This window comes from Drosophila sechellia, chromosome X (genome assembly GCF_004382195.2).
Source record: "Drosophila sechellia strain sech25 chromosome X, ASM438219v1, whole genome shotgun sequence".
Taxonomy (NCBI): Eukaryota; Metazoa; Arthropoda; class Insecta; order Diptera; family Drosophilidae; genus Drosophila; species Drosophila sechellia.
This window is the reverse complement of record NC_045954.1, coordinates 17,570,262-17,592,602: the sequence shown is the minus strand read 5'-3', so window position 1 is coordinate 17,592,602 and position 22,341 is coordinate 17,570,262. Positions and strand designations below refer to the sequence as shown.

At 42.7% G+C, this 22,341-nt stretch overlaps 2 protein-coding genes across 3 annotated transcripts; one reads left to right on the top strand and one right to left on the bottom strand.

The window, feature by feature from the left end:
• The first annotated feature begins 595 nt into the window (after positions 1-595).
• Positions 596-22,321, top strand: LOC6618084. The gene is made up of 3 exons (XM_002042346.2): positions 596-768; positions 21,099-21,391; positions 21,467-22,321. Exons 2-3 carry the CDS (start codon positions 21,337-21,339, stop codon positions 21,613-21,615), a joined length of 204 nt encoding a protein of 67 aa, XP_002042382.1. The 5' UTR covers positions 596-768; positions 21,099-21,336; the 3' UTR covers positions 21,616-22,321.
• Positions 15,700-20,837, bottom strand: LOC6618085 (cytosolic endo-beta-N-acetylglucosaminidase). Of its 2 annotated transcripts, XM_002042347.2 has the most exons (4): positions 20,606-20,837; positions 18,114-18,351; positions 17,519-17,836; positions 15,700-17,020 (listed from the first exon to the last, which is right to left on the bottom strand). In XM_002042347.2, the coding sequence occupies exons 1-4, from the start codon at positions 20,835-20,837 to the stop codon at positions 15,841-15,843; spliced, it is 1,968 nt and encodes a 655-aa protein (XP_002042383.1). In that variant the 3' UTR covers positions 15,700-15,840. The 2 variants fall into 2 exon arrangements, with proteins under 2 accessions (XP_002042383.1, XP_032580815.1); XM_032724924.1 differs by lacking the exon at positions 18,114-18,351 and having other exon boundaries at positions 20,606-20,657.
• Positions 22,322-22,341: the final 20 nt, after the last annotated feature.

Sequence of the window (22,341 nt, the reverse complement as noted above, 5' to 3'; positions counted from 1 at the left end):
GAGCAACGGGAAGAACAACTTTCTTTCGGAGATGGAAGAAGTTGCCCAATGGAAGTCGCCTGCGAGGGTGAAGGACCGCAAGGACACTGCCGCCTGGCCGCCAAATACGGCCGGACACTAGGGTAATTAGACGGACATTCCCTGGACAGAGTGGCGGTCAGGTGTCGACTTGATCCAAAAGACAGGACTCAAGTCGACGCTTCGAAACAGTGGTGAACGCAAAATTGGTGCAGCTTTCCGCGGAAAATGAAAACCCAAACGTGAGTATTTTCCGACTTTCTATACAATAAAATAAATATAGAAATGTAATCACAATATAATATTTAAATTAATGCTTTTCGACTTGCCCACGCTCGAGTTTTGTGCCCTCGTGTGTGTGCGCCCAAACAGCGGGATATCCTGCCACGACTGTGTCCGCCGCTCCCTTGCATCCTTTTTGCGGGGCACTCGCAACTCGGAGATCCGAGATCCGAGTGCTCGGAGCCGAATTGTACGAACTGCACGGCTTCGTGTGGCAGCATCATTTCCATGTGGCTGTGGCGGCCACCAGTCGCCGGATGGGCGCCTCAGTTCGCTTTTGTGTCGCCTTGTGGCAGGTCGCCTCCGCAGTCGGCTACTTGATATTCGATACCTGGCTGCGCTCCGTCGTCGCTCATCCGCCCCGTCGGCCCGGACGCGCACAGAACGCTGCGAAAGTGCGCCAACTTCATTCAAAGTGAACTGAATTTGAAAGTGCGGAAGGATAGGCGTTGTCTGGCCTCTTTGGAGGTGAGCGATTGTCATCCCCGTTCGATTTATTATTTATAAACAGTGTCTCCGCTTTGCGGCGAAAACACTTTGCATAGTTAGATGGGCCAAGTCGCCAAAAGCCATTAGCATTTCATTTCATTACACTCTATTTTTGCCCCGGTCCAGAAATACGAATTATTGCAACAAAGATTTCCACTCCACATACGGCGTTTTTACGATTTTGTGAGCCCCTCGACAGTCTTTGTCCTTGTTTTCCCCAAGTTTTGTCTTAGAGTATTTGAACGTTTATCTCACAATGCCTTTGGCTCATACCCGAACACACTTGGCATGGCCATTACTTTGTCATTTGATAGGGCCTAGGTTTTGTGACCACAAATCAAAACAGGGGACTTATGAATAGCAACAAAATGGGGATCTTTGGTAACATGGTAAAGGCTATAAAACATAAATTAACAATATTTTGAGCCACAAAGTGCCATTATAACATGTTAATATTAGTTTTATGTTACTACTTTAGAAATTAATGTTATAAATCTATAAACTATTAGCTATTTAAATTTTAAAGTAAATGCTGATGCATACCAACATCATATTGAGTATAAGAGCTTGGGGCTCTCTTACGATTAATTGGTGTATACGTCACTTGATTATATGTCAACAAATATATTCCATTAAAATGGGCAAACATACTTAGCATGAGAGGTAGAAAGTGCTTAATGAAAGATTAAACGCACAATTGATGGAAAATTCTTGGTATTTTAGAGGGGTAATATGAGCGGCAAACAAGTGGGGTAGGGGGGTTTTATACTATCCGTGAATGCCAGCCATAACAGTTCCATTGTCACTTTCAATAATGGGGAAGACACACGTCGTATACTTAATATTTATGCCACATGGCTGCATTTTCTCATATTCGCACTCACAATTGTCGGGGCTCCGTCAGCGTTTCGGTAATCAGCCAGGTGAATTGCAACGCAGCTAACAATGCACCAGCCACGCCCCCGCGGCCCATTACGCCCATCCACTCCTACTGACTGATTGGCTCCAATGCGGGATGAAAGAGCTGCATAATGTCGATCCAATCATCCGTACCAGCAAGCTAAACGTGTGTGTCAGGCGAAAGGTTACGGGGACTTGCAGCTTGGCAAAATGCAGAAGGAGGAGGGTGATCGGAAAATGCAGAAAAACGTAGGAGCAGGCGTTGCCGACATCATGAAAAATTCATGACGGATGCCAAGTGATTCAGGGCGCCACCTGTCGAAACGCATGCATAATTGAAAACTGCATTGGCATCAACTGCAAAATGGCCAACGGCAGATGGAATCTGGGCAAACAGCATCCGTATCACTAGGAAAAGCCTCTATTAAATCATGTATCGCTGCCTTTCACCAGCCTATATACATATATAAAGTAAAGGGTAAACATAGATAAGTATTATTCTGTACAACAAAGACCAGCTGACTTAAAGACAACATTCTTCTTGTCCTTGTGTTGGTACTGAAAATAAATTAATAAAATTATAACCTTAACAGCAATGTGTATGCTAATTTTGGCTGACGTAAAAGCTTACTATTATTCTTAACAACGAAGTGGAGCAGACTTAAAGACAATAGTCCTAAAACAACATTTTGCAGAATAACATGAGATACTGCTGAGCTAATTTTCCCCAAAAAGTGTTTATGTGCCATGCAATTAATTTGTGCATGTTTATGTTAGTATTATAAATGCTAACAATATTAATGTTTACATTACGAACAATACTCGAGTGTTTTACCAACGTGGTGTTTTTGTTTCGAGTAAAAAAACCACCCGAGGCCTGCTGCGCAATAAGCGTTTGGGTGAGTGGACGCACAGTCAACGATCGGCCGCACGTCATTTTTTGTACGCGGGCTGCAGTTCTCTGGTCATTTTTTGTACGCCTAAAATTTGTATGGGTGGAAGCGTGACGGGTATAAGAAAAGAAGGGTAAAAGGGAATACCCAAGAAAATTTTCGTGCTCATGTCTTTGCTCTTTGATGTACTCAATGTGTGCCACCCGTTTTGAATTATTGCCTTGTAATTTTTCACACGTCGCTAGCTGAATACTCTAATGAAAAATATTCTTACATAAAGTCATTTTTGAAATGAATTTTGTGACATTATGTACATAGATTCGGCTATTAGCATTATTACTATTAGTATTATTTTTACTATAATCTATATTTAAATTATTAATAATAATATTTATTATTATTATTAATTAATTAATTTTATTATTTATTATTAATAATTAAAATATATATTTATATATATATATATATTAATAATATATAATATAATAATATATAATATAATATATATAATTATAATAATATATAATAATAAGATGAAGGGCATATTATACAACGTATTTGACAAAGTCTAGAGCCACGCCGAAAGAATAGTGTGTAAACGTATGAAGTGAAAAACGTATGGAGTTACGCATCTTGTCTGTGACTCGACTATCTACGAGACCACCCGAGTATTTTTGGAAACACCCGAGTATTTTTGGAAACACCCATGTGTTTAACGGTAATGTGACCGAGTGTGATCGGCACCCGCGACGCAGAGCACCGTATTGATTCGGGTGCGCGCACAACGGGGTGTCTTGTCTGCATGTTCAGATTTATACTGTGTGTTTGTAAGTACCCGCGATGTGCGTGGCGGGTAGCACCCGCACACAAAGTTGTAGGGTGTGAGTCGAGTGGCAAAAAATGCCACCCTTGCGTATTACGCAGCGCTTTACGATGCTGTCGGCGACCCAGTCGCTCGGCAGCCCCCTTGGCCATCAGGAGGTTAATGCCCCAAGTCGGTTGTCAGCACTGTAAAGTGGCGGAGCCCTAAGCCCCGCTTCCAAAGTCCAAAGACGAGGGCCCTAAGCCCACAGCTCTAGCTAAGCCAATTAAATTAGACGTCCGACTGTTAACTGTTGCATATCTTTGGGGGCTTCGCTGGGGAATCGTGGGTTAATCGGGGGTTAAGCGGAGGGGTCGCTACTTACAACCAATTGGACGGCGTAATTCCCCAACATCGCGAAACAATTCGTTTTTAATTTCTGACAGTTGGCTTAAATCATTTATTTAGGTTAATGGACTAATTTTCTTTTCCTGAAGAAAATGAATTTGAGTCATTTGCAAGTTTTTCGGAGGGAAATCTTTAGTTGATTGAAGTTTCCGCGAGGGGCAAGTCATCTTGTTTCCCCTTTTCTTTTTTTTGTAGACGGGCTTTTCCCGAAGGGCGACTTCAACTCATTTTGTGTGGGCTTTTGCACGGCCGAAGAATTTTCCGCGCTTTTCCTGAGCTCTTTTCACGGCTAAATGTCGCATACTTCCCGTTCCTTGGTGGATTTTCATCGACCTTTATCAAGCTTGAAATTGTTTTTAAATATTACTAGAGCGTCATAGTTGGTAAAATAATGGCGTTAAAAATATAACTTAAAGCAGTTAATAAGCAGTGAATGTTTAAGATGCCTTAAATTGTTTAATATAATATTTTTAAAAGGCAACTCACGTTGTTGGTCGAAAGTAGTTTGCACTTTTGTCCCGCTTTAATTGTGAGTCGTTCGTGGAAAAGACGCGGAAAAGTTTGGAAAAAAATCGCTCGTTTTACCCGCGAGATCCCCCGAAATTAGACTACATTTTCCCCCATTTAATTGTGTGCCATTCGTGGATTGTTTCCAAATCAGCGAAGGATGTAAGGACGTAAGAGTGCTGGGAGATAGTTGGACAAAGTGTTTACCCCTTCGCCGCGCCACCGAACTGTGTGTTTTCCATTTTCCCGTTCCTCCACTTGGATTACTTTCGCCACCACCGCAGTGGCGTTCTCCCCAAAGTGGAGTACATGCTTCCTCAATTATGCCATCGCCACAGCAACAGGCGTGATATGGAGTAGGGTGGCCTTGTAACGAGGTAGCCACCACTATCCGCCCACTTCCCACGCCCCCCAAACATTATGTAACTCGTCAAACTCGAACAGACAGCGTCGAGTTTCATAAAATTCATTAGGTATTTTAAATATGCATGAACATAATTTCGCCCACCAACTGCCGGCGTGCACAAGCTGCTGTCTTGCTAATTGAAAGGGAATTTCGTAAGGTGAACTGCAATAAAATTATTAGGTACCTTTAAGTATTTAATTTTAAACAAATGTCACCTCATTCAGCTGAAGAAGTTGAGCATAAACCAATGGAACTGCCATGTTTAGTGTGCCAACATCTGTAACCATCTTTAAGCAAACAAATGATTAGTTTAAATTCGTTATTAATAGTGTTTATATATTTAAGTTTTCATACCGTTCTTTTATTGCTTTTCTAAAGGTTGGTATCTTTGTTCTCAGTGACTTGCTACCATGGGGCATTGTAAGTTTTTGTCTAATCCATAATTGGTCAAACAAAATTCTGAAAACTTGGCACACTCGTCAGTATCAGGTTTATACATATATCTATATATGCTCCACAAGGAACTGGGATTTCAATGGAGATGGGGAAGAAAAAGGATTCAGAGCAGAGAAAACATGCCCGGAAAGTTTACCACCTTCTTCATTTTCTTTTCCGCATTTTCCACAATTTCTGTTGCCACTTGTTGAGAGTCCTTAATTTATGATGATTGCGTAAAGAAAACTTCGGACCGGCATGGCGAACTTTACATCGCTGCCCCCTCGCAATTTATTTTTTCATTTTTATCTAGGCTCCTGTTTTGAGCTGTCAAGGTTTTCTCGGCGGGCGAATTTTCACAGTTTGCGATTTTACGAATCGACACGTGTTGGGTTTTCCCATTTTCTCAATTTCCCAGCTTCTATTATCGAGGCGCAATTTATTGCGCCTGTAACTTTTCCGTTCTGTAAACAGTGGCAACAATAATCGAATGTCGTGTGCGACATCAAAGCGGCATTAGGTTCACGGATGGGGTTTCAAAGGTATCCTAAGCATTTCTTTTAATTTAATTCATATACCTCAAGAAAACCGCAATAATAATTTTGTACTTATGGGTGCGAAAACATTTTAATCCCTCGAAAATGTCCTTGCACACGCCTCTGAAAGATCCACATTAAGAGCGGGATAATGGGGTATGAGTCGTGCATTCGGAGGCATCTGTGCAGAAACCTGCAGATAATGCAAAACAGAACAATATAAACAGGGGCCCTGCGGTCGGAAAATGGAAAATGGGAAAGTGCTGCCGGTGGTTCGTTGACAATGGAGGGGAAAAAGTCCTGTCTCTGCGCTTCTAGACAGCTTTGTTAGCACTTGAGACGTCGTTAGACAGCGATCAAAGTAACAAAAAAGGCTGGACAGAACACCCCAGTCGAGTGCTCGACTAGTTAATACCTCTTACTCGGTTAATGCAAAGCGAGTGCTGCAGCAAGCAGAAACTGTAAGTCTTATCATGCAGTGGAGATATGGCTCTATCCAATGAACTTTCAGTTGGCTTAACCCGTACTCACAGTACTCGGCGGTAAAAGTGATTTAAGAGGAAAAAGCAAAGCAAATCATTTGCAGAAAGTGGGCTAAAAAGTTGTGAAGGAGTCGGCAAACGGTATGAATCGCAAAGCAAACAGTTTCCTTCGAGCCAGCAGATAAAGACGCAGATTACTGTCAGTGTGTGAGCCAACGACATTTTGACCCAATTGCCGAGCAGCTCGGGCAGATGGGAGGGGGGACAAATACGTTTGCTTTGGAATGGCATGAAGCCCATAAAGCCCAGTGAGACAAAGTGAAAACCACTTGAGACGACTTATCGCAGCTTTTGACCCTGGCCAACAGACCAATTGCCACATTTCTCTAGTTCATGGAACCTTTTAGTGGCTAATTAGGGCATAGATCAGCCAGGCACTAACATTAATTGGCAATAATATTTATTCATCATGACAACTGTCGAGCCACGCCCTCCGGCCGCCAGCCGGATTATTCCGAGAGTGTGTGTCCTGGCCAAACAAGGACATACTAGTTTCTATTGCCACATATTTTCGGGTGGCCAGGAAAATATGTGAAATGTTTGCTCGGCCCTTGAATGGGCAAACATTTTGTTCAGCTTTTTCGAATAAATTTGGTTTAGTTTAGCCAAAGAGCTGTGAATTTTATTATTGGGGCAATTGTGTACACAATTTGCTATTTATTGAGAATTTAAAGCGATTCACAGCACATTTTGGCAGGTGGCTAAAGCAAAGGTTAAGATTAGTGAAAACAGTATATTTTTCCCATCAAATATTTATAAGCCAATCCAGGTGCGAAAGGTCAAATGAACGAGCCCTTTGAACCTCAGTTTCCTTCGGAAAACACCAAAAGAAATCCAGTTACCACTAGCGTAAAACTTGGCAATTTGTTTACTGTTGGCCATGTCACCTGCTTACATGCATAAAATGTGGCAGGTACTTGGTTTTGCCGTCAGCAGACTTACTCACTTTCTGTCTCACTTCACAAACACCGTGAAGAGTGTTGGCGAAGGTGGAAAATGCCGGAAAAGTTGCCCGCCCACCGAAACTTGTTCCCTGCCAAGCAAGTCTTACAATTCATTTGGCTGCTAATTGTTTGTCGAGCGTCTCTTGGCAGTTCTTTTGCTGTTTCTCCGAGCGGAGTTCATTACTCAAGTCCTCCGAAAAATTCAAAGGGCACTTAGTTAAGGAGTGACCCAAAGAAATGGCATTGCGTAAAACAAGCATTTCTTTTCTAATTTCAAACTTGTTAGCTACTTGCAGAAAAAAATACCATTTGTCACATGTCGCATTTTTGCGTAGATTTCCACATTTCAAAAGGAAATCCCATTTTAGGGATTGTATTTGAAGGAGGGTTAAAATGGGAAATTCAATCCATTGAAATTGAAGTCTGTTGGCCGCCCATATTTTCAGGAATTGCTGTCATTTTGTAAGTAATCCACAAATTTAGTTAAGCTTTTGCTGAACTTTCGCATTCAGAATTCATAATTCACTTGCCAAACTACCGCATTATTCACTGGAATTTGCAACTTTCACTGGCCATCCCGGCACCATATATCTGGCTCTCGGTTTTGGCCAAGTTCCCTGCCGAAACTCCCAAAGTTCGCAAGCTGCAGCTGCAACGACTCACTGCCACATTCACTGCCGGATCTGTCTAATTAATTTTCGGTCGGCTACCTCTTTGCCTCTTTTCCCCTCTGCCCCAATCCCTTCATCCCAGCATTCCAGCATTATTATTCGGTCCCTCTGGGGACTTACTGTCCAGTTATCATAAGCTGACATGGACGATGTCCGGGCATGGGGCATAAATGTAATTACTGATTACTGACTTTGCTACACAGGCCCCGAGTGAAATAAAACGATTTCCGTGGCAACATAAAGGGGCAATGTCTCTGAGAGAGATGCCTCATATGCTCACTATTGAAAACTAGTTTGTAGTAGTAGTCTACTCTATTTTCTGAAGCAATTTATAAATATTTCGAAGTAGAAGTTTACATATACAAGTAGATGGGTATATTAATTAGGATTTAACAAAAAACATATTTTTTAAATACATTTTTATTTTAATAAGTTTCCTAAAATCCAATTTCTTCAGCAATATTGTGGACACATTTTTGGCATCACTGTCGAGAGGGTGAAAGTGAAGAAAGGAGCATGGGAAATGCAATTTTCCCACAAACAAACAAATCTGCGTGTGTGCCATCTGAAAAGTTAATTAAAACACAATGCACCATTTGCAAAATTTTAGAAAGGAAACGGATAGGGGTTACGCATAAAAATCATGTGCTGCGAAATTTCGCGCGCATTTTCCATTTTCCAAGCCAGGGTTTGAAACTTTTGCCAAAAGTCGCAAATAATTTAAGGAAATGCGGGGAGAGGGGGAAAACGCGCCGCTCAGCTGGCAAATGTCACTTAAAAAGTTTTGTTTTATTTCTGGCTGTTTTTATCTTTGTTGTCCGCAATAGCCTACTTCCCAGGGTTTTCCACGAAAATTTTAATTGAAACAGACAGCGCTCGGAAAAGTGAGGAAAACTGCATTGTCGCCATCGAAACGTGGGCGTTGGCCAAATGTATTTCATTCAACGCACATACTCTCGAAGTGTCACTCAAGATGGCACATCGAACAGGTGATTGGTAGTCGGAAAGGTCTTTTGATCGGGAAACAGGCCTCAGGACACACACACATACGAGCACACGCATATTGTTTAATTGTATTATGTGGTTATCAGTTTGGCCAAAATATCCAGCTCCCTGAATTCACCTATGTGTGTGGTAATCTAAGACAAATAATGGCTACCAAACGTCAGGTGAAACAGCTTATAAATAATTGGTATTCAATATTAACTACTTAAACAGAATTGTACTGCTAGGAAATTCTCAGAAAATAGTGCAAACTTGAGAAGCTTTATATTGTGTTTGGTCTTTTTGAGATTGTAATTCTGATTAATTTATCAAAAATTAACTGGTTAAAACGTAAGGCTTATATAAATCACAGATCAACTCCTTGAAAAAAAGGTAGAATTAAATTGGATCAATGCTGAAGGGATTAATGTCAAGCAAATAACTCGGAAAAATAACCAACTGCCTTTTGCGATTCCCAACAGATTTATTAAATTAATCCAATTTTTAAAATAAGAGAGAACTTTTTCGTAGAATTAAATCAGAATTGAACTGGTGGAAATGTTTAAGCTTGTGTAAGCTCCTTGTGCGATTCCCATCGGATTAAGCATAAATGCAGGATTATCCTTCCGGTTGCACTCGCATTCTCGATGACCTTCAACTTCAACGCCTCACTTCCGGCCGGCCCCCTGCCACCGTTTTGTGTGACTCCAACAGGGCTTTTCGGGAGAACTGAGCTGGCAAGGACCACCTCGACCTTGTCCAGGACAGCCAGTTGGCAAGTGGCTGCTATCTGGGTGAGTGCTGTCCTGGCAACAATGTCCTGGCATCGGTACCTGACAGTTAGTCAGTGTCAGGCCGTGATTCCGCCGCTCCTGCCGCTCCTGCCTCTCGGGTCCGAAGATCCTGTGATTTATGCGCGTCTTTGCATATGTCGCCGCCATTCGGTCACGTCGGTAACGCTGCCAGGACACAGGATATACAAACATATACACATCTCCATGTTATGAGCAAGTGTATGGGTTTGGAAAAGGGCAAAAAAGTGCCGCAGATAGGCCCGACGACCAGACAGCTGGCCCCTCTGAGCCCTTATTTATGGCAGCGTTTCAGTTACGGCTACTGTCCTTTTCCCAAAAAAAAAAAAATAAACGACAGCCAACTTCAGTTTTCTATTATGAAAAAGTGCGTGCCTCGTAAACAACAATGCCATTATAATAAACAAACGCCCCGTACACAGAAAGCATAGAAATAGTTGGAGAACATAATATCCTAAATAGGACTTAAAAGTGTTGTTAAGTTTCACTCACAATGCAACTTTTTGAAGGCAAATCAACTTTACTCGGTAAATATCACATAACAAATATTTTCTTATATATTTAAAGTCTCGCTTATGCTGCATAAATAGTAAATAAAAATGTACAAAATATTCCAAATTTTTTAGTAATTCATTTCAATATTTTTTATATAAATAAATTTAAAAGAAGCTTGCCAAAATTATCGAACTGTCTTAGCATTTTTGGTAGTAAAATCTTATAGCATATTGCGCTATTTTTATCCCTGCTTATATGTACATACGTGTGTGTTTTCCTGCCTTTTCTCATCATCACAGAGTCGAAGAAAAAGTGGGAGGGGCGGTCGGAAAGTTCTCATAATTTTCGCGCTGGCAAAACTTGCGATGTTTTCTTTTTATAGCCAAACAACAAGGACAGCGAGTGACGTCAAAGTGCTGCTCAAACTGTGCGACAGCGACATCCTTTTGACTGCAAATCACTCGGCCAACAAGCGCGCCATCTTGCCAAGTTTTCCGCACTTAAAATGGTTAAACTAATTGATGAGGCCATTAAAAATTAAGAAATAGGGCGGCAAAGGCGCATAAAAAATACAAGAAGGAAACCAAGAAGAAAAATTCAAGTTCTCCGACTCTAAGACAGAAATCGCCGTTCCTTGAATAACAAAAAATAAGTTGATAGCAATTAAAAATATACCTTAGAAGGTTGAAAAAATGCTCTGCTAATGGAATTAATTATTGTGAAGGGCGTGAGGGTATTCGGTAATCAACTCGATCAATTTAAAAATAACAAAAAAACGAGTGGAAGAAGAGTGAAAAGAAAATCTTGACGGAAAAGCCGTTGCTATATGGTTGGCGAGGGGGCGAAGGGGGGCTCTATTTCCCCTGCAGTTAAACCTCTTTGTCAGCCTGATAAATGACATCTTATTGAGTGACGTTGAGCTGCTTGCAATCGGTTCGAGTTGAACTGGAAAGCAAATGCATTGTGTAGAGCGAAAAGCGCTGAACAAGCAATTCAGTGACTCACAAATCAAAGTTTTATGGTCCTGACTTAAAAGGTCCTCAGGACACTTAAATTTAAATTTAGATTATTCTGTATTTTTAGCATGCGGCTTCCCCTTAAATTTGCTTGGCAGAAAGTACACGAAAATGGGGGAAAAATGCACTTGCGGGTCATAAAATCGAAGACCTAATGGGTTTCCAAGCAACAAAGTGGAGAGTTCCTATTGCTTTTCAGCAAACACAATCACAAAGTCGTCTAAGTCCAAGGTGCTGTGCCTGTTGCATTTTCCATTTTCTTTTCCCCGGGCATAATAGCCCCTTGCTCCTGCGTCCTTCATCCTTCGGATGCAGCTGTTTGCCCAACTGATTGCCGACTGGAATGCGAAAACGCAAACAATTGTTCAACGTCAGCAGAATGTACTGCTCAATGCTCGATATAGCCGATAAGGAGTATTCGGAGGATACGGAGGATATGGATATGGCGGATGGATGCGAGACGGATGGTCGTCACACCGAAAGCGAAATAATGAATGTTTAGCCAAAGCGGCGGCGACAAACAAGAGAAATGTGCTTTTGTGTTCGGGGAAATGTTCCAGAAATCCTTTTCAATATCCTATTATTATTTGTTTGCGAAGGGCGTGTTGTTTTTCAGAAAATCTTGTATTTGTTCGGTAATTATGTTAAAGCCTTACTTTAAATACTTACTTACTTCCTTTAGCTTACTTTAAATACATTTGCGCGATGTCCTTAATTTGTTTAACAAACAATTTTCAACTACTTTCATTAGAGACTATGTCAAAATCCAAGCCAACCACAATTGCATTTTCACACATTTTCCTCTGTTTTTTTTCTGCTAAGCAAACGCTAAAAAGCTTGGCAAAGGGAAGGAATGTGGTCAAAGCCAAATACATGGCCGAAATGTTTTTTTTTTTTTTTTTGGTCTCGTGCTGTTTTGTTTGTTTGCTTGTGATTTCGTTGACCATGTGGAAAAGTTATGAGGCGCCGCGAGGACCAAGCACACGCACACATTCTGAGGAAAAGGGATGGCCAGGCCAAGCCAGGCCAGGCCTCAAGGATTTGACGCTCTGCTGCCTGCGAAAGAGGAGAAAATCTGGAAAAGTGGGCAGAGTGACGGCCTTGCATTAAATCGTATTTTCACCCAATTTCCCAATAAGTTCGCCAGTGGATTTGTGGCCACAGCGGAAATCTATTACGTTTAGCTTCCACTACGCCATCATCGAGTGAAATGGATCCGTATCTGTGGTCTTTAATCAGTGGTGCCTAATGTAAATTGAAGACCGTGTTTGCGAACATGGCAACAAATGCGCATATATACGCATTATGACCTGCCCAACACTTGATGCATGGCTTAAAAGGCCAAAAGGCCACAAGCCAAAAGCGTTTTGACCCAAATTATGTTTAGCCGCCTGGTGTTGTGGCCAAATTGAAACCCATTAACCGCAGCCAGAATGGAATTCAGTCAGCGATTGTGGACTTTGATGGGGTTTCATCCAGAAGGGGTTTATGCATTAAGGAATAAGCAAACTATCATTTTAAGCTGCATATTAGTGACTACTTTCTTGCAAATTGCTTATGAATGGGAAGCAGAAATTATGAAAATTTGACTATTTAAAATAATTTTTAGGTGATGAACAATAAAAAGGGACTGCCAAATTCATATATATAACAAATTACATGTATTAATTACTCTTTGCTTTAAACAACTGTAACAACTCTAGCTTGTTCAAATGGTATTTTTCGCATTGATTTTCGCTATCACATTCCCTCATCCATTATTATTGGAATTGGATGAGTTGCAAGGACGGAATGACAGGATTTCGTTGGGGTTTCGTTCTGTGGTGTCCGATCATTTGGCCGCTGGCCCTCTGTGAGTAATCAAAGCCACGCCCCAGAAAGTAGGCTTTAATTTATGCTGATGCGGCATGCGAGGAAATCAGAGAACTCATTAGTGTGTGTGCGTATGTGTGAGTGTGTTCGTGCGTGTTGGCCACATTAATGGAGGCCTTTACGCCCACAATTGAATGAAAGCGGGGCGTGGCAGCTGCTGTGTGTGGGGATATTAATTTGATTTCAACCGGCGACAATTGCATCTCCGCCAATCTGCTACCGGATACGACAATTAGACTGAAACGCTGCTCGAAGAAATGTGGCTCGAAAAGGTGGCTAAATGGGTGGAAAATGCGGGGGAAAATGGGCGAGACGACTCTGCTCTTTTTTCGATTTCCTCGGGCAGACAGAAAAACCAACTCAAAGGGATATTTATTATTTCGTGATGTCCAAGTGTTTGCTCTTTCCCTCTTCGGTTTCCTTTTGCCCTGATTTATTGCTTTTTGACATCTGAGATGTTTCAGGACTGTTGCTTAAATAGGACAGGGATCGGAAACCACTTGGCACATTGAATTAATATAAATATTTATATCTTCTGTGTGAGTTATTTACACAGCAAATGTTAAACGCTTTGTTTTTCAGATAACCTAATTCGATTTTAAAACCAATCTCGCTTAAAAACTATGCATATTTCAGCACCGATGGCGATCTTTGATTCCGCCTCATTTGCATTTCAGTTCGGTTCAGTTCGGTTCAAATCAAAGAGCAAAAAGCCGGGGAACCCGAGCCACCACAAATTGCATTTTCGAGTCACAATGGCCGGCAGATACATTCGCATCTCGACCTGCTGGCATATTCAATTTCAATTTCCATATACATTTTACATTTCCATTTAAATGCATAAAATCGGAGCCCGAAATCCACATGCCCTTTAATGTGCTGTACGAGCATGCCACCTGTCCAGCAATTCTCCGGCCAAAAAATCCGTATCTAGGTCAGGCCCCCAAGCTTGTTTGGGTTCACCCCCATTTTTCCAGGGCTTTTGTTGCAATAAATTGCTTAAACATGAGCCCCTGACCACTGCGAGAATTTAAGGGCAAGGGTTTTTATTTTATTTTGAGAGGCTGGGCGTGATGAATCTAGTTATGCAACTGAAAGGGCTTTTGAAATGCACAAGAAGGAAATTGGAGAAAGCATCGTATTTCCCTGGCTAATCAAGGACATTCGGTTTCAAATGAGAGCTAGGTGGTTGGCATCTCAAACAAAAGTTGTAGCCTCTGTAGACATGATTGTAAATTAAGTTACTGAAAAATATAACTAAAATTTAATTATGTTAATAAATAGAAAATGGGCAGATTGTTGTTTGTTTTTTTTTTTTTTTTTGAGTGCATCTCCATCATTTATTCAATTTTCCCGATCCTATTCGGGTTTTATCTATTCCCATTTCGCATCATATTCCCATCTGTCAGCTCTACAGCTAAATCAATGCATTTTCGCTGATGACGTTAATCACTTTGAAATGCGGTCAGTGGCAGTGTGGCCGTATCCCGCTGCGATGGGCGGCGGGGGCGTGGCTAATTACGACAGTGGAACATAAATCTAGAAAAAAGCTGACAGCCCGTGGAAGGGGGAGGGAGAGGGAGCTGCCATAGCAATCGCAATGAAAGGGAGGCAAGATGACTTAGCACCCCGCTCGACCGGAAATGCCCCCCGTTTTTTCAACTTCCGCTTCGGCGCCCCCAAAAAGGCGCGGAAATTCAAAGCAGCCTCGCTGAAGAGGAAGGCCAAAGCCAAAGTTAAACAGAAAGCGAAGAACTAAACAAATAAAATGGCATAAAACTGGGGGAAAAGTTGGGTAGTGCAGATTCTGTCATGCAAACGGAAATGATGTCAACAGTGTGTGCCGCCAGAAAATCTGCATTAAAAATGTCAAAAAATTACTCAGCCAAGGCTAGGTGGTAAGGGGTAAGGGGTGTGCGGGAAAGAGAAGTATCAGAGAAGGTGTTGGAGCTAAAATTGCTAAAAATTTAAATGCAAATTTTGCGGTCAGTTGGTCACGATCTGCGCCAAAGTAAACATAAATTTTACATTAAAAACCGTTTACATTGGCATTTATTTATTTAGAGCTCTACAATAATTTTATAATTATTTATGCAGAATCACAAACCAGACAAAAAGTACTAATTGGTCTGATTAACATTGCCTACCACCGCAGTGATTAATATTTAGCATAATGCACAACTGCAGTCTAAATATTACATTTAATTAGGTTTAAATGGTAAAAATCTGATTTAGCACACTACTTTAAATGCTACCACAAAAATTCGGCATAAATCGCTCAAGAACACAGTTTCAAAGTTACGTTTTAAGGGCCAGACAGCTTGGCAGCCAGCCAAACCCAGTTTGAGGGCCACTGGAGCGGAGCCAAGTGAAGTGAAGTGTAGTTGAGTGATGTGGCCAAGTTTCAGGAGCGCTGTCTAAGCGACCGAAGTCAATTTCTGGCAAAACGGGGGCCAAAGGGGTCCAGGATGCGTGAGTCAGCCGCTAAGCTCGTCACAAATGCCAGAATGGGTCTTGATAAATTACTGCCAATGGCAGAGGCCACCGAAAAATGAGTAAAGATTACTTAAACAGGGGTTTTTTATGGATAGCTAACCAATTTCACTATGGAGCAGCCATAAAACATTGCATCTCCATCAAAAAGAGTTTGATATTTGCGCTTAAATGTGATGCCAAGTCATACAAGCTTTAAAGTTGGATGATCAACGATATCGTTTAATTTATTATTACTTTAAACACTGCAACAGCGCGAAATTAATAGTTATTAATTGCACAATTTTATAATGTATAAAAAAATTAAGTTCTTATTTACTCAAGCAACTTGGGCTTCAAGCACGCTGCTCATTCCACATGTGTTTGCTGTAGACCGGAATATCTGTCCAAGTGCCCCTTAAATCCTCCAGCGACAAGCCGTCCACATAAACGACACCCAGTTTTGCCTCCGTGCTCGATTCCGCCGGCCGCTGCCACTTAACTCCGATATCCTGAACCCTGACGGGTCCATCGAACTTGACCAGATAGTCGCGCATCTGCCAGCCCGCTGCCAAGGAGCCGCTGTCCTGGTGCAAGCGGAAAAGACCGCTGGGCAGGTCGCTTTCGAGAGGCGATAGGTAGCAGCGCTGTGGAGCAACGATTGAGCCTTCATATTCGCCGCAGAAGAGGTGCAAGTCCTGGTCATTCCTACGGAGCGGTGTCACTCGCACTAGCAAGTCGAACATGGTGGCGACTGCATCACCGTCGATTTTAAAGATATACCTAAGGAGCAAAACGCCGCGGGTCAGTTCGAAATCGGTGACAAAAAGCCGGAAGGCCCGCTCGTAGTTGGTCACCAGTAGGGAGCAACCGCCCGAGTAGGCCTCGTCGAAATGATGCATTGCATTCGTGTCCAGCGGCACGGACGGCTGCAGCGATTGCCGCGATAGATTGAAGAAGGGGCTATCCTCTCCCAAAATCCTCCAACCTCGCTCGAACTTCGCGCGGCCGGAACCCACGCAAAAGTCCGTGAAAAAGGGTAGCGAAGTGTACGGATGCGTGGCCAATGTGGGCCAAATGCGAGTCCACCACGCCTCGTTTCTGGCCAAGAAGGATGCGTTCACCTGGTCATCTCCGCGCGGATTTTTGATGTTGTACCCAAAGCGATTGAGGGTTTCGAAGGTCCAGCCGGGTGCAAAGATGCCCGCCGAGAAGCCGTTCTTTGCAATGAGCTCCATGGTCTCCCGACTATGGAAACCGCCCTTGCGACTTCTTCCGAACACATCCAGGCCCATGAAGACGCGATATCGGGGCGACTGCTCCCTCCTGACCTGCTCAGCACTCCGCTCCAGATGGCCCTCGTCCCACGCGTAGTTTATGAGCGTTCCATGGCTGTGCCGGAAGAACTCCGCATTGCGGGAGTTGAGCTCGTTCTGCCACTGGAGTTGGCCGTCGTCCGTAACGCTGTCGTACCAAAAGACACGTCCATGTGGCACACGTGACTCCGTTGCGGCCGTCAGTTGCCGGACAAAGCGGCTGGGGAAAATGGAAACGCCATAAAGGGATTAGTAGGAATCGATCTTAAGGTTACAGCCATTACGTTAGGATTCGTTTCAGCGCCTAATGCACTTTATATCCCAACTAACAACTGGCTGCTGTTCAGATGCTCTTCACTATTATTCGGAATTATTGAAATTCCATGCGGATGTTATCTTATGTGCAAGCCAACTTATGCGTTCCACTGACTTGAGCAAAGTGCAATAAGTCAACTTACTCGTAGTGTGAAAATAGAAGAGCTCGTTTTGCGTTTGACAGTTCATAGATTGAATTGCAGAAGCTGTTGATAAATTGGACAGCTGATGCGAGACCAAAGTTTGCTCCTATGGCGAATTGGTTGCAAGAGGCGCAGATACAAAGCCATTTTTCATGTAAACACTCGTATTCTACAACTTTTGCTAGCTCACAGCTTGTGTGCGAATTTGAAAGGGGTAAACAGGACCCTTTTTTTTGGATGGACTTTCCATGAGTACTCACTATAGACTGGGCATTTTGGTCTGGGGAACCGTCACCTCCACGTTGACCAGCCATCCCTCGAAGCCGAAGTGCTCGCAAAGACGGGTTAGAGCCTCCACGGTGCTCTCGACACTCTCCTCGGTGGCCAGGAACTCGTCCAGCCGTGCGGTAGCCTCCACGATGAACGTGCCCACCACCGGAACTCCGTGGCGATGGGCGGCATTCAGCCAACCACTGGGCGGAATGGTCACGTAGTCGTGGCTGAAGTAACAGAAGTAATCCACGGCTGACCAGTGCACGAATCGATAGTCGTCGTACTTCTGGGAGCTGTGAAAGTGCCTGGCAAAACACAAAAACCATTAAAAACTTAATTTTCGGACCTCTCTGGCTTCCAAGTTAAATGAAAATATTTTGCGGCAGATATTCATTAGTACAACTTCGATTGCATCAAGTGCCTTGAAAAGTAGTAAGTTGCCATCAATATTTATGCGCTTTAAGATACAGAATGCAATACATTTGCATGGGCTTTTTGTTAGCTAAGTTCGTAATGAGATTAAATCTCGACTTTCAAGTACCCCCTCCTTTTGTTGTTAAACTTTTCAGTTTAAGGGCTCACCGATCCTCAAGGTAGTTGCCCATCATGTCATGGCAGACAAGCAGTTCCCTGCGATTGTCCTCGGTCACCTGGCGCCGGGGGCTGCCCACGAAGTCCGCCTGGCGGTCCAGATAGACGGGTGTCGTTCGAACGCTGGTGTCCAGTGGCAGGACATACCGGCGCCAGTCGATGTCCCGGCTCCGCACCCGGAACTCCACCAGCTGGCGGTTGTCCTTGATGGGCTCCGCCTCCAGTTGGGCTGCAAGGGCGGGGGATATGTAAAGTCGACGTCGTTGAGACATTACTCCTAAGATCTTTGCGCGGATGCGAACCGCTCGGAGGCTCAGTGGACAATGGAGAATGGGACAGTGGTACGCTACTAGCTAATCTCTAGCTTATGTTTTTATATCTCGAATATTTGTGCCATGAAATGGCAATGGGTGGGAGTATGTGGGCTGAGTTCCACTGGGGAAAAACAGTTTGCTTAATTTAAAATACTTTGGGTTGTAGAACAGTTCTGTTATTCAAAATTCAGATAAACTAAAAATTGCGTGTACTTTAAGTAACTTATTTATTTCCTTCAAGGGGTATATGAATTTTATGGAACATTCTTAGCTAATAAATTCTGTAATTCTCCGTAATAAAAAGCGTTATACTTTCCATATTCAAATACCCATTAAATGTGAATAGTGGAATTTTATAACCCAATTACCGGAGATTAGTAGCATTTTTACAACTCTCGTAGAACGAACTGAATTTCTTCCTTCTGCATTTTTCCGTATTGGCACTTAAAGTTTTTCAATTTTCGCATTCGCCACTTGACCCGCTGAATTTGTCACGGTCAAACTAGCGAGCTGGTTATTATTTCCGCCAGATAATTTCAATGGCGATTAAGTGCAGCTGTTATGCAAATTCTTGCTCCAATTAAATAATAGTATCCAGTGTCATAAATAATATAAAATGCTGAGATAGTGGGAAAATTGGATATCTTAACCTATGTTTGAGAACTCTAAAATACATTCCGTGAATAATTATCATGTAATATGCCTCACAATCTAAATGAATATTAAGTTTCCCAATTAAACAATAATTTCGCAGTCTAATCCAACTATATTTATACAAATGTATTGCTGCTACTTAAAAGCAAGAGATAGTTGTGAAAATTAGCAATCTTAATGGGCTTGTGCAGCAGCTGCTAACCAGAAAGGATAGCCGGTCTATAAATACCCCCGGGAGCCATTTAATCAGGGGTCATGAAGTCGAGGGGTGGCAGTGAGGGGTTAAGTTAACCCATGCTTGCTGCAGTTGGCGCTTTTCAATTAGCCAACGCCGCCGGGAACGTCAACTGCACTTAATGCGCGGTTAAATAACGGGCAAACGCTTTATTTTCATTACCACGCAGGCAGGAGTTTCCTTTAAAGTTCGCAATTTTCCGGGGGGAAAAGCGAAAACAAATGATTCAGTTATCGCCCTTATCGCTGGCGCTCCAAAAACATCCCAACTCCCAACTTTTGTGTTGCACGATTTTTGGTACGTGAGCCCTGAAAATGGCATTACATTGCATTGCGATGCGTGGCATAGTATGCCGTTTTTTGGACATGAATTATTCAAGTCGAAAGCCGAGTTAAAGCCACTTCACTAACGGGTTTTCGGTTTGGGCCTGGTCAAAAGCGACCTTCGCACTCATTTCGATTGCAGTTGCAGTTTCTGAATGTGCAGCTATGGAAACGGAAGGATGCGCTGCTTCCTGTTGTGTTTGCTGCTGCACTGCGAGAAAATTATGCAGGGAAAACCTCCAGTTGGAGGTTTCTTTCAAATGAACTGTTGTGGCCAACAGCTCATTTTGGTGCGCAGTGCTGTTATTTTAAATCTTTAATTTATTTACTAAGCTTATGGATGCGGGACTATTCGTTTTTCTCAGTGTGCTTGGGCGAAACTTTTTGCAACTGCAGCAGATATGGCAGGAAAAAGGACGACAGGCGTGGCGTTTTCAAGCAATTTGTGCCTGGGCGTTACTTTAATCTATCACGGATGCCAGGATATGGATTCTGGCCAGGAACAATCGCTGCATATAAATGATCCAAAAGTCTGGTCACTATCTTTGGCCAGAAAAAAGCGACACGCTTAAAGGATTCATGATTGACAGAGAGTGCTATTGTTTATGATAAATTCGGTAATCTTAGCAAATTTCCTAGTTTTACTGATCTCTGAATCTTAAGCTATACTATTTATAGAACGACATCTATGTACATACCAAAAAACGTATTTAACAAAAACAAACATTATCACTTTTCAAATTGTGGAATGAGTAATGGAGTGCTTTAAAGAAGAGGTTGTTATTATGAACTAACAAAAATCCGTCTCGTTTACTCTCTTCAATTTTTTACTACTTTAAAAGTAGTAGATAGTTGAAAGTATATTATACGATTAAATGAAAGATCACTCTTCCCTGAAAAAAAGACAAATAGTGCGAAAGAGACTGATATATGTGGCAGAGAAAGAGATGGACTTACAGCATCTACAGGTGTTCTTGTCTTGGCACTTTTCCCGCTGCACTGTCTCTTTCTCGCATGCTACCTCCTTTATCTCTCCCCCTTCCTCTTCAGTCCTCTTCTTCTTTAGTGGAATAACTTTTTCTTCTTCTTCGGTTGGAATGCCGGTGATTTTATCATTTTCGCTCTCTTTTTGATGGTTTTCCATTACTTTGCTGCTGCTTGCCAGTTCCTTAGCCTCCGAACTATCCATCTTACAATTTCCAACAATTAATTTTGATCCGAAACTCCACAAAGAAGCAACAAACTAATCGCCGAAAACTAATATGTTTATTTACTTAAAAGCAGCTGACAGCAGTGCTCTTTCTCTTTCTCAGCAGTGATGTAAAACGGGAAGAGCAGTGCTGCAAAACACTGTAGCCCGCGCAAATTTGAATGGCACTGAAAACATGAAAAAAAAAACAACTTTAGCAATGATTTTGCTTTAATTTCGTTTTCTCTTTGCTAATTTCAGGTCCTGCTGGCGCCACCGAACCACCTTGAGAAGCGCGAAATGCGCCTGCACACATAAATTGCAATTAAACAAGGACAAAGACATTGAAGTACACAAGGAGAAACCCAGTAAAATATCCCAACCATCTGCAATAGCAACAAATAGCCCGTTGAAACTTTGCTGGCCAGCGAGCCAAGTAGCCAAACATAAATAAAGAGCGCGCACATTTATTTATTACTTGGCCCGAACTTTTCGCAAAATGCCAGCGGGTCGAGTGGCTGGCAAGGCCGGCTACTCCAATCACTACTACAATGGTGGGTTCTCGACATACATATTTTGATCATTCCCCCAACATTGATTTATTGTATCTTATGTTCTGTTTTCTCCAGGACGCTCCTACGTGGGCATCAACGAGGAGATCATGTGGGTGAGCATCGGCATGGGCGTGACCATAGTGCTCCTGATCACGATCGCCTTGTGCTACATTGCGCGCGAGAAGTGCCAGAAGAGGCAGCGGGAGTACTACGTGACCGCATAGTTGTTGTACGCGGCCTGCCAAACGACGGAGCAGCAGGGGCATACCCGGGATCAGGTCATGGGCATGGAGGAGGGAGCTGGCAAATCGCAGAGCGATGGCGGCAGTCTCGTGGCAAGACCCGGGGGAGAACCACCATCGCCAGCAGGATCACAGGCAGCCGTCACCGTCATGCATTGGTCTGTGGTCGACATCTGTGCCCGCAGCTGGGGCTGACATGCCCACATGGATGCGAAAAAGGAAGGAGAGCAGACACCCACGTATGTAAACCACCAGGGCCACCCAGCCGCCAGACCACAGAACCACCAGCCCATTCCACCCAGCACCACCCACCAAAAACCACAATTACTACGGAACCCCAATGTGCTTCGCTGCCCAAGGCAGTTGAATGCGTGAAAACATTTTTTTTTTTTTGTTGGTCGTCAATTGTCGCCTGCGAAACTCATTGTAAGCATATTATATTTAGAGAAAGTTACTTTAAAATACGAACATGTTACTGAATTTGCCAAATACGAAATATATTAATATACAATATTAAATATAAGGGGCACTTGTGTTTTGTCAAATTCATCATTGATATTTCGAATGAAAATGCTGTATTAGTGCAATTTGAATTTAGCGCTTTTGTTTTTTTTTTTGCCTCATCTGGCAGCGCTGTGCACTTTTGCATGGGTAGCACTGGCGCGCCAACAGCTGTAACTGCTCTTAGTCGCTGTGAGTGGCAAACGA